The sequence below is a fragment of the Phodopus roborovskii genome, unplaced genomic scaffold (assembly GCF_943737965.1).
Source record: "Phodopus roborovskii unplaced genomic scaffold, PHOROB, whole genome shotgun sequence".
NCBI lineage: Eukaryota > Metazoa > Chordata > Mammalia > Rodentia > Cricetidae > Phodopus > Phodopus roborovskii.
In genome coordinates this window covers 677,445-690,090 of record NW_026126651.1, presented here as the reverse complement: position 1 = coordinate 690,090, position 12,646 = coordinate 677,445, and the positions used below count along the sequence as shown (strand labels likewise).

The window sequence follows — 12,646 nt, the reverse complement described above, 5'->3', positions numbered from 1 at the left end:
GCCTCATTTTCTTCATGGGAGCCTCAGCTTGGGGTTTGGGAAATGCAAAGGGTTCAGACCAAGGGCATGGAGCAGGAGGGGTTGTAAGGATCTGGAGCCAGGGTATATGAGAATCCAAGCTGAAGATAAGTGTGGGTTTACCTTCGATGCCCAGAATTGAAGGCGAATAGAGGTCATTGTCACACACATTGTCATTCATCCAGGCCACAGGGTGATTGATTCATAGATCTGCCCTGTCACATGTTCAAAAATCATGTAATGACTTTTAATATAAACAGTCTAGTGTCGGGAGACAATTTTCTGAACAGAACACTGATAGTTCAGGCACTAAGATATATAATTAATAAATGTGACCCCATGAAACTGAAAAGCTTCTGTAAGACAAATGACATCATTAATTGGACAAAGCACCAGTCTACAGAATGGGAAAAGATTTTTTTTTACCAACTCCACATCAGATAAATGACAAATATCCAAAATATATAAAGAACTCAAGAAACTAGATATTAAAAATACAAATAATGGGGTACAGACCTAAACAGAGAATTATCAGTAGAGGAAACTCAAATGACTGTTCAACATTCTTAGCCATCAGAGAAATGTGAATCAAAACTGCATTGAGATTCTATCTTACACACATCAAAATGGCAAAGATCAGTAAGTGATAGCTCATGCCAGCTTGGCATGGAAAGGATTGCACTTCTCCATTGTTGGTGGGAGCCCAAACTTGTACGACCACTATGGAAATCTATGTGGAGGCTTCTCAGAAAATTGGGAACAGATCTACCTCAAGATCCAGTTGTATACCTCTTAGATATATATATAAAGGACACTCTATTCTACCACAAGGACATTTGCTCAACCATGTTCATTGTGGCTTTATTCATAATAGCTAGAAACTGGAAACAACCTAGATGTCCCTCACCTGAAGAATGGAAAAAGAAAAATGTGGTACATTTACACAATAGAGTATTAATCAGCTGTTAAAACAAAAGATATCATAAAATTTGCAGACAAATGAATGGAACTAGAAAAATCATCCTGAGTGAGGCAACCCAGACCTCGAAAGATAAATATATATTCACTTATATGTGGATATTAACCATTAAGTAAATGATAATCAAGCTACAATTCATAGACCCAGAGAGGTTAAGTAAAGAAGGGGGGTCTGGGGATGCATGGATCTCCCTGGGAGGGGGAAATAGATTGATTTTATGGACAGACTGGGAGTGAGTTGGGGTGGGAGTGGGGGAAATGAGGTGGAGGGAGAGAGTATGATCAAAGGTTGCAGGAATTGGGGGCCATGGAGATGGTATGGAAACCTAGCACAGGGAAAAGTGCCTGGTATTTCTGAAGGTGGTTCCAATGAGGACTCTTAGTAATGGGGGATACAGAGTCTCAACTGGCCATCTCTTGCTGAGAGACAAGGTACCCAGTGGTTGGTCTAGAATTGCATTTAATTGAGTTGTTGGCTGGGGGAGGGGTCCCATGGAAATTCCCACAAACAACCTAGGCTGTTACTAAGACAAAAGGTTGCTCTGCACACACTGGCAACAGGGCCCTATTGACAAGGTCAACACCCACACAACTCATTGAACATGGAGAGTGGAGCACTGGTGCCCATGTGGAGCCTTCACCCTTATGCTCTAGTGTCTTCTGTGCAGGAAGGTACTCTGCAGGCTACCAAAAGAGAAGCGTGGACAACAACCCACAGCATCTTTAACCTACAATTTGTCCTGCCTAAAAATGGTGGCACAGAACTTTTGGCAGCAGCCAACCAATGTTTTGTTTGACCTGAGGCTCATTCCACGAGAAGGAACTCATACTTGACACTTCTAGGGTAACCAAGAACCATAGATTAGACAGCTCAGAAATGTAGGGTGAAACAAAACACTATTGGCAAATAAAGTATCAGTAAAATGACTCCTAACAATGCTCTACTGCACTCATAGAGCAATGCCTTATCCAGTCGTCATCACAGAGGCTTCCTCCAGCAGCAGATGGGAACCCACAACCAGATATTTTGTGGTGAGAGAGTCCTTTGAGCACAGCTATAAATGGTATGTCTCCACCAAGTAACTCCCCTCAGCTCAGGGAACCCCGGGGAGACTGTAAGAGGTGGTAGAGGGGGCACAAAGAAAGCAAAGCCCCGTGAATCAACTAAGCAAAGCAAAGTCTTCACAGAGACTGAAGAAGCAAGCACAGTGTCTACAGAGGTCCGAACCAGGTCTCTGCACATCAATCAGCTTTTGGCTTAGTATTTTGATGGAATTCGTGACTGTGAAAACCAGCGGGTCTCTGATTCTTGTGCCTATCCTTGGAACTCTTCTCTTCCTGTTGGGTTGACATGCCCAACATGGTAGTTTTCTTCATCTTACTACATTTTATTACGGTTTTTTTTATTACCTTTGGTTGTTATCTCTTAGAAGCCTGTTCAAATGAGAGACAAGAAGGGAGTAGGGGAGTAGATCTGCGGGGGGGTGGGGGGAGGGGAGGTGGGTAGGAACTGAGAAAAGTATAGGAGGGGAAAACTACTGCCACCATATACAGTATGAGAAAAGAATCTATTTTCAATAACAGGGAAAACAGAAAACGAAAGGAAGAAACAATGAGCCTCTGTCCCCCACCAGAGTGAAAGCTCACAGAAAGAAGAAAGCAACCAGGAAAGCAACGGTAATGAGAGACATCCACCCTGCCACAGAGCCAGCACCCTAGGTGAGTGGCATGGCATTCTGGGACCCCATATTCCCTCAGGGTGCCCCTACACTGTAGCGTCTACACCATGGCTCATGCCGCTGGCTCTCCACCTTGATGCTGGCCTCCCCAGTTCTTCCAGGACGCAGTCTGTTTTCACTCCTTCATCACCTCCTCTTCTGTAGCATACCCCCGAGGAATATCTGTGCAGCTCTGGGTAGAGCAGATCCTCTCAATGCTCATGAGGCCAAGGCAGGATGACTGAAAGTTCTAGGCAAGCCTGGATACACGGTGAGATCCCATCTCTAAAAGCAAAGCAGCACTGAACTGGTCTGGACACTAGCAGATCTGAGAGCTAGATGGGAAGACATCTCTCCTGGTTGGTGAAAATTGTGGAGAGAAGGGAAGGCAAGGGGGGGGGGTGATGTGGGAGCCAAGGACATGTTTGAAAGTTTTGCAGCAAATCGGAGTTGAAAAGCAGCCCCGCACCAGGAAATGGTTGAGTCTGCAGTCGCTGGTCATTTCTAGCCACACCTCGTGTGAGCTAGAGCTGCCATCTCACACCTCGTGCAAACAGCTCTCCAGTGGGGTCCCACCACATGGGTACTCACAAAAAGAGGACAGAATCTGAAGAAGCCCCTGCCTCCTCGGTGAGTATTACCTGCTGGTGCAGTTGCCAGTCCCGTGGGGAGCTAGTAATCTCTCTTCATCATGCTAACACTAGAGCTAAGAGACCCAACTCTTCATTGTTGCTTTTCAGTATATTAAGTTTATGCCAGCTAACAGTTGTAGCTGTCATTGAGGGAAGCTAGGACAGGAACTCAAGGTAAGAACCTAGAGATAGGAACTAAAGCAGAGACCATGGCAAAATAAGGCTTACTGACTTGCTCTCTGTGGTTTTTTCGGCTTGCTTTTTTTTTTTTTTAAATACAGCCCAGGACCACCTGCCCAAGGGTGACACCCCCACAGTGGGATGGCCCTCACAGATCAATCATCCACCAAGGAAGTGCCCCCACAGACTTGTGTACAGACCAATATGGTGGAAGCTTTATCTCAATTGAGGTTCCCCTTTCCAAATAGCCTTAGTGACAAATTCCCAGGACACATGGGGACATGCTTTATTCCTCAAGGTTCCTCTGTCAATCCCTTGAGTCCTGCTTCTGCCAGACTGAGACCATCCAGAAGCTGTGGTTTGTCACACAGTATCTAATACTCCGATGGTGACAGTGGAGTGAGAGGTGACAGGTGGAGGGCAGAGCTTTATCAGTGTATGTGCTAAGCAGAAGGGTTTTGTCTTCAAGTTCCACAAAAGCTCTGATAATAAATGGGCAGGAAGTTCCTTTTCTGTGGTCAGCTGCTCTCTGCCTGACTTCATTACTGGGCTTCCAGTGGGGTTTCATTAGTCCTGTGACACAAAAGCCTGGGACTCTCACCTATGACAAGCAGCTTCACTTGCCCGGCCCTCCTTCTTCTCTCATTTGTAGGGACCCTGGACCATTCACCGTGCTATGCTGTGGCCACTGCTACTGCCCCTGCTTTGGGAAGGTAAGTGGGGGGGGGCTGGGACAGGGAGTGGTGGGGCCAACCAAGACACCTCTCATTTCTTTGCAGGGTCCCTGGCTTGGAATCTAAGATACCAATACTGGCTGATGGTGCCCAAATCAGTGACAGTGGAGGAGGGCCTGTGTGTCCATGTGCCCTGCAGTCTCTCCTACCCCCTCAATCACTATTCTGCACCTGTCTTTGGCTCTTGGTTCCTAGAGGGGGCCAATCCACATGAAGACTCTCCAGTGGCCACAAATGACCCCAGACAACTAGTACAGAATGCAACACAGGGCCGATTTCATCTCCTTGGGAACCCACAAAAACACGACTGTTCCCTCCTCATTAGAGATGTCAAGAAAAGTGACACGGGAGTGTACTACTTTGGAGTAGTTCCAGAACCTTTTTCGAGATATAATTACAGAAAAAGCCAGCTCTCACTGAATGTGGCCCGTAAGCAATGAAGTCACCTAATAGTATTGTACGACCACACACAGTGCACTGTGTGTGTGTGTGTGTGTGTGTGTGTGTGTGTGTGTGTGTGTGTGTAGTTGTGCCTCATCCTGAATGGATCCTATGACATACATCCAGGCCCGTGTGAGGGAAGATGGCTATCCTGAGGCAGAGTGTGCTGTCTGGGTACATTTGGAGGTCTCTACCATGGCTCATATCTGTCTCTCTGTCTCTCTTTCCTTTCCTCCCTCCTTCAGCTCTAACACAGACCCCTGACATCATGATCTCAGGGACACTGGAGGCTGGCCATCCTAGCAACCTGACCTGCTCTGTGCCCTGGGCCTGTGAGCAGGGGACACCCCCCACCTTCTCCTGGATATCCGCTGCTCTCAAATCCTTGAGCCCCAGGACCACAAACTCCTCAGTGCTGACCTTCACACCTCAGCTTCAGGACCATGGCACCAATCTCACCTGTCTGGTGACCTTCCCTGGAGCAGGTGTCACTGTGGAAAGGACCATCCAGCTCCATGTCACTTGTGAGTGTTAGATCGGGAAACAAGGCCCTGCGTATAAAGCAGGAGCTCATGGTGGCTGTTTCTTGGTGGCCTGGCTATTCGTGGGTCCTGGAAACACACGAACCCTGTCTTTTTCAGTCTGGGCTCTCTTGACCAGTTATTGGAAGCCCCGTCTTGTCTCACCCTCAGCTTAACTCAACATAGAAATTGTTTCTCAAAAAGATGTTGTACAGGACCTTTTATTTCATGTCCCCTTCATAGCTAGCCCAGGTAGGGGGAGCTACTGTGGTCTCAGCACACAAACCATCTCTCCTTGCTCTGGAGACAGGGACTCTGCTACAGAACCAATGACCCCTCCCCAACCGCAGCCTATAAAGATATATGAACACCTGTGCTGACAAACCCCTCAATGCTTTGGACATCTGCACATGGCCCTTGGTTACTTCTCAAATACAGCTGAGTCCCACATCTTTCTGAATTTGACAGTTAACTGAGAAGCAGATCTTAATTAAGTGTGGCCAAAGGGACTTCCTCATGGAGAAAGATGAAGGGGTCTGTTTTCGCCTGTCTAGCGTCTTGTTTGAGGTTTTGGTGCTGAAGACTGATCCTGGGATGAGCCCTGAGTCACACTCTGGCCTCTGAGAATACTGTGGATTTCTGTCATCAGCAGAACTTAAAATTGCCTTGTTGTGTTTGCACTTATAATTTTTTCTTTATATAAATGGGTACAGTATTAATCACTAACTACTGTCATACAATACAGAGCACCATGGCATTCCAGAACCTTTGCATGTCCCCAGATAGAAATTCTGCACCTACAACACTGTCATTCTCTGGCAAACACCGGCTTGATATGGTCCCTGTGCATTTGCCGCATTTGCACTTTGCACAGAAATTGAAGCCTTTTGAAATGAGTTCATCCGACTGCTACTCCCCAGCATCCTGTGTTCAAGCTTAATCTCTGTGGCAAGCAATAGTATTGCATTCTTCTATAACTTCAACCACACCCAATGTTACATACACCCCACTTGCTCAGCTGCCGTTTAGAAGATGGGCTCTGTGGTCATTTCTTCTCTGGACTAGTGGGAACCATGGGAGGGAACACATGTTCCTGTTTGGGCGTGTGTCCATCTCTCTTGGGCACTCATCGGGAGGAAGATCACCACCAGGGAGATGCTAAATCTGCTCTTCATTCTGAGTGTCCAGAGACCTCCACAGTGATTACTTCCCATCTCCTCTGGCAGCACACAGGAGCTCCACACATCCTACGCTCCCGCCAGTGCGGTCACTTCCCTTCTTAGGAAAGCAAGCCTGCCGCTGTGCAGAGAGCTGACCCACTGTAGTCTTCATCTGCGCTAAAGTGACAGTGCAGGAAAACGTGTTTTCCTGCGCTTGCTGCTCGTTCACACATCTTTCGATAGAAGTTCTATCTCAAGATCTTGCTGCTGTTTGTGAACTGAATGGTTTTGGTTTCCTGTGATATGTGTTGAGAGTTCATTCTGTGTCCTTGGGGGTGGGGGGTTCACTCATCACAGTTATGACATCAAGTGGGTTGTGTTTTTAAGCTCTTGATACTGTCCGTCAAGCAGCCAAATATCCAAGCCCTACTGAGGGAGAAAGGCCTTGGGCTGTGTCTTCCAGGTAAGGCCAGTCCAGTGCATGTGTTTCCACAGGGAAACTGGGTCACATGGCAGAGGTGGTCCTGGTGGCTATGGTGGAGGCATCTGTCAAAGTTCTGCTTCTTGGGCTCTGTTTCATATTTCTGAGGTGAGTGCTGCCCCTGAGATAAGGAGGAGGCGTGGGAAGGACAGGGATGGGGGAGGTGCGCAGAGCAAGGGAAGCAGCGGTTTGTGGGAAGGGGGCTGCACATGGGCTGGATGTCTGTGCTCAACTCTGGTGTATGTAGCAACACTCATTTTAACAGTCAGGTGGTAGTGGTGGCTGGGCGTGTCTCTTCACCTCTCTCAAGTCTCTGGCCAGAGCACATTGAGAGCATTGTTTCACACTGTCCCTCCACGGCCCACACTGAAAGCCTTGGTTTCCTCATTTAGTGTGATGCTCTGCAGGAAGAAGAGAGTAAAGCTGTCAGTGCACACCGACTACGAAAGTCCCGCCACGGTTAGTCACACGGGGTTATTGCCTGGCACATCTCCTTCCTCAATATGATAGTGATAGATAGAGTGGCCTGTCTCAGCTACCCACATCCACCCTGAGATCACCTTCCTGCTGGGTCCCACAATGCTTCTATAGCAGAGATCCCATTGCTATCCAGAGTACAGTACTCATGTTCTTTTCACTCCTTACTCCACCAAAGATCACCTAGTCTCTCTCCCTCATGCTTCAGCTCACCCTTACCCATTTCTCCACGCTGACCCTGGTCCTCCTCCTTCCCTCCTTGCTTTCTATGGAGTGTGTGTTATTTTTCTCTCATGGTAAACATCACCGGGATTAGAAATGTTGCAGTAAGCCAGAGGCAGGAAATGGTCATAATTTATAATCACTGCCAATATCCAACAGCATATGATACTGTGTCTCCAAGATGCTCCGTGACCTGTCTGTGACAGGCACCTCATGCCTGTGCTGACAACATTGCCATGGTGTCTCTACCACATGGAGACCCACAGGTAGAAGGTGGGCTTTGTGGGAACTGCCGTTCTTTAGTCCTTCTCTAGTTCACTCACATGGCAGTCACACTCACCACCACATTTTGTTCTTCCGGTCTGTCTTCGTCTCTCTAAGTCTTCATGTCTGCATTGCTGCCTTCCTGTGGACCCAATACTCCCGGTGACTCAGAAACATCTAGGCTGAGTAGAGAGCACTAGATGGGTGAGCTCGTGAAGGTCCTCACCCATACCAGTGAATGACTAAGTGACAGCTTCGGAACCCCTCGTAGAAGGACAGTGAACAAGTGTCTAATGATAATGGATGTTCTGCACAGATGCTTTTGTTCTCAGTGCATCCTCTCCATGTGTCCCACTGTGATGCTTTTCTTTCCTCTCCATACAGACTCACCCAGAGGACTCCAAGGTGCACAGTCTCCCTGAGAATCTAAGACCCTCACAGGGGGCCTTGCCTTAGGAAGATAGCAGTATTTGAACTATGGCCCCCTCAGGTTTCATGGGGGTGAGGCCTCAGGAGTACCCAGAGATCAAACCTACCAAGGAACTATCAGGAGTGCAGCTCTCACGTGAAGCGGCTGTGTCCCCTGTGGCTCCCCAAGGATAATTCCTGGATCCCTCCCATTGCAACAGACTATGGGTTAAACTTCTGTGTGTGTTGAAATTGTCTGGTTTTGCATTAAGAGACCTGTGGCCAAGCCTGGGCTCCTTCATTTTCTTCAGTATGACAACACCAGCGGTTACCTCCTCCATTTTTGATTTTCCTATTCAGAATAATGGTCTGACCCCTTTCTCCTCCTGCCTCACCCCTCTTTCTATTTCTCCCTCCCCACATCTCTCACATGAATAAATATACACATGTGTGTGTCAGTATTCTTGCCCATGAATACTTGTATGTAGGTCATAGGTCAAAGTTCCACATCTTCCTCTATTGCTCTCTATGATATGGTTATAGTATTATTGTTATCATCATCACCACCACCATCATCATCACCATTATTGGGTGGGTTTTGGGATTCCAGATGCTCACACCAGGTCTACTGTCACTCGCCGGTACTTCCTGATTGATGCCTGCCAATCCAGATGTGGCACTCTTAGCTACCTCCCTAGCACCATGTCTGCCTGAGTGCTGCCATGCTTCTAGACATAATGATAATGGACGAAACTTCTGAACTGCTGTAAGCCAGCCCAATTAAATGCTATCCTTTATAAGAGTTGCTGTGGTCATGGTGTCTTTCCACAGCAACAGAAACCTTAACTAAGACAGAAATTGGTAACAGGGACCAGGGTATCGCTGTGACAGGATTAACCATGCTTTTGTTTGGAAGAATATGTAACACTATGGACTAGAAAAGCAATTGGGCATGTCAAGTGAGGCTTAATGGGCAATCATAGTAGAAGCATGGAAAACAGTGATGCTGAGGGTGATTTGAACCTGGGGGTTTGATTTGAGAATAGTATTGGTATGTGATATAGAGACCACTCTTGTGATATTTTGACCAAGAATATGGCTGTTTTCTGTCCTTGTCAAAAAAAAATTGCCCAAGGTTAAATTGAGGAGTTATGGATTACTGACATGGCCAGCAGAGATTTCCAGATAGCTAGTATTGATTATTGCCTGGTTACTAGTGGCCAGTCTTAAGCAGATCTATAATGTAAAAGATCAAGCAGGGAAATACAAAATGTACAGTGTGATGAGAAAGGGGCACCAGGAGTCCTGTGTTCAAGGAGACAAACACATTCCAGCCCCAGATAGCAGCAGAACTTGGCAACTTCAACCATGTAGCTCAGGCTTTAGAGCCAAGGATACAAGAAAGGGGTTATGGACTCTCCTTCCACGGCTAAGGAAAGTTTCTGAGGCCAGGCATGTGTCAGAGGTGTCCCTGCTTTGAGGCCTGGACAGGCCATTTTGTGAAGCCGTAGAGATGAAGCCTGGACTGATTTGGAGGTCCTGAGATATTGGAGATATCTGAATTTTGGTATACCTGCCAAGAGAAGCTGCTAACAGGGACTGGAACCAGCCCTAGAGAAAGAAGTGTGCTGCAGTCAACAAATCTGAAAGGAGTTGGAGACCTGGATTGCTCTTTGACATTGAGCACAGAGACACAGAGTTTGGAGCTCGCTCAGCTGGGTTTTGGTTTTGTTTCTGTCCAGTATTTCCGCAATATGCTCCCTCTTCTCCTCTTTGGAATAGTAATATGTATCCGGTGCCATTGTATGTTTGAAGTATGTGATCTGCTTTTTATTTTGATTTTATAGAGGTTACAGTTAAGAGATTGAGTTTCAAAAGAGACTTTGAACTTTTAAACAGTGTTGATACTATGATAGACTATGTTTTGAAGTTGAACTAAATGCATCTTGAATTATGGACTAAATGTATTTTGAATTATGATATGGCTACAAGTCCTTGGGGCCAAGGAGTGGAATGTGGTGATTTGAATGAAAATGGCTCCCATAGGTCCAGAGTGCAACACTATTAGGAGGTGTGGCCTTGTTGGAGGAAGTACATCGCTGGGAGTGGGCTTTGGGGTTTCAGATGCTCAAGCCAGGCCCAGGATCCTGCCTGCAGGTCCTGATGTAGAACCCTAAGCTCCTTTTCCAGAACCATGTTTGCCTGCATGCCACCATGTTTCCTGCCATGATGACAATGGACTAAACCTCAAGCCAGCCCCAATTGAATGGTTTCCTTTATAAGAGTTGCTGTGCCATGATTTCTTTTCGCAGCAATAAGACACAGGGTCTGTCCCTGGAGCCTGCAGTTTAGGCTAGACTGACTGAACAAGGGGCCTCTGGGGTTACCTCTTCATGAACTTCAATATTTTGATGAGATACTGTTGCATGTAACTTCATGTAGGTAGTTGGAATCCAAACTCAGGTCCTCAGTTTACTCACCGAGTGCCTTCTACAGCCTTCTGTACAGTGGCTTTCTAGAAAATCAGTAGCCTTACTATATACCAATGACAGATATATTGAAAAAGAAATCAAGGGAGCAATACCATTCAAAATAGCCTAAAAAGCATTTGGAATAAACCTAACTAAGGAAGTAAAAGGTGTGTATATGAAAACTTTAAAACACTAAAGAAATAGAGGAAGATACCAAAAGGCAGAAAAACTGCCCATGTTCATATTTTATAATAATTAGCCTTGTGAGGATGGACATCCTATCAAAAGCAATCTACATACTCACTGTAGGTCAATAAAAGTGGAAGCCCCATTCTTCACAATTTTTTTTAAATCCAAAAATTCATACAGATACACAAAATTTCCCACATAGTCAATCCTGAGGAATAAGAATCCGCTGGAGACATGATGATGCCATCTTTCATATCAATGCTACAGACCCTTGCTATTAAAGCCAGCATGGTATTGACACAAATACCATGGTCCAGATAAAAGCCCATACAACTACAGCTACCAATTTTTTACTTCAAATTTGAAATTTTCACTTTATGTGTCCTGGTCTTTTTGCCTGCATGTGTGTTTGTGCACACACAGTCAGCCTGCTTGCATAGGCTGGAAGGCAGCTTGACATCCCATGGCGCTGGAGTTACAGATGATTGTAGATCACCATGTGGGTGCTCTGCAAGAAAAGCCAGTGCTTGCTGAGCCATCTCTCTAGCCTCCAGCCATTGATTTTTGACAGGGAGGAGATACATATGAAAGAAGTAACCCTCTTCAGCAGAAGACCTGTACCTACTCACAGAAGATGGAAACCAGTCCTCTCCTCCCCTCTGCAAAGTCAGTTCTAAGTGGATCATGTACCATGTCCTCTGACAAGCTGCTCCAATTCTGGCTGTGCACGGTCCTACAGGCTGGACTGGGGAAAGGTGCACTGACCTCAATGTTTGTCATATTTTGTCATCTGAAGCTGGATGGCTTGTGTGTGTGCGTGTGTGTGTGTGTGTGTGTGTGTGTGTGTGTGTGTGTGTGTGTGGTGTGTCCTGTGGGCTGTTAAAAAGACACCCAACTTCTACTTACAGATGCCAATGGTTTCTCTCACCTGGTTTTATGTTTCATGTTTTGTTTTGTTTTAGTTTCTTGTTTTAGAATTTTTGAGTTTTGTTGTTGTCTCACTCCTGAGGCCAGGCCAAACTGGAACTCATGACAATCCTCCTGCCTCAGTCACCCACAAGCTGACATTACAAACTTGAATCAACATGCCCAGTGACCCTACCTGGTTTTCTTCATTGTGCTGTTATTCATTTATTTTTCTATTCATGTTTGTAGAGATTCATTTATTGTAAATTTTTATGTGTACAAGGACCTGCATCTATGTCTGTGCACACAGAGATCAGAGGAGGGTGACACATCCTTGGGCCTGGAGTTACAGACAGTTGTGAGCTGCCATGTGGGTGCTGGGAACCAAATCTGGATCCTCTAGGAGAACAGCCAGTGGTCTTAGGCACTGAGCCATCTCTCCAGCCTGTCCATTCATACTTTTAACTCTTTTGTCTAATTTTAAGTGCCATTAAATTTTGTTTAAAAAGGAAATTCAAACTTGGGAATGCTGCTTACACAGGAATAGGGTTTAAAATTGGGGTTTTACATTCTTTTCTTACATCTTACTGCTACTTACTAGAGCCTAATTCCAGAGTCATTTAAAAAGTTATTTGCTTGTTTACATTAAATTTTAAGTGCAGGAGGTCTCTGCTCGACATCCCACATGGCTCATTGGTTAAGAATACCTGCTGCTTATGTAGAGGATCCAAGTCAGTTTCTTTTGGACAATTGGCTGAAAATGCCTTGCCACTCCAGCTCCAGAGGTGCTGATGCCTTCGTGTGTGTGTGTGTGTGTGTGTGTGTGTGTTTGTGTGTGTGTGTGTG

At 46.0% G+C, this 12,646-nt stretch overlaps 1 protein-coding gene across 1 annotated transcript; it reads left to right on the top strand.

Moving 5' to 3' along the window:
• Positions 1-1,303: 1,303 nt before the first annotated feature.
• LOC127213754 (myeloid cell surface antigen CD33) lies at positions 1,304-8,392 on the top strand. The gene is made up of 7 exons (XM_051174217.1): positions 1,304-1,312; positions 4,179-4,239; positions 4,306-4,689; positions 4,947-5,225; positions 6,878-6,971; positions 7,256-7,322; positions 8,211-8,392. Exons 1-7 carry the CDS (start codon positions 1,304-1,306, stop codon positions 8,280-8,282), a joined length of 966 nt encoding a protein of 321 aa, XP_051030174.1. The 3' UTR covers positions 8,283-8,392.
• The last annotated feature ends 4,254 nt before the right edge of the window (positions 8,393-12,646 follow it).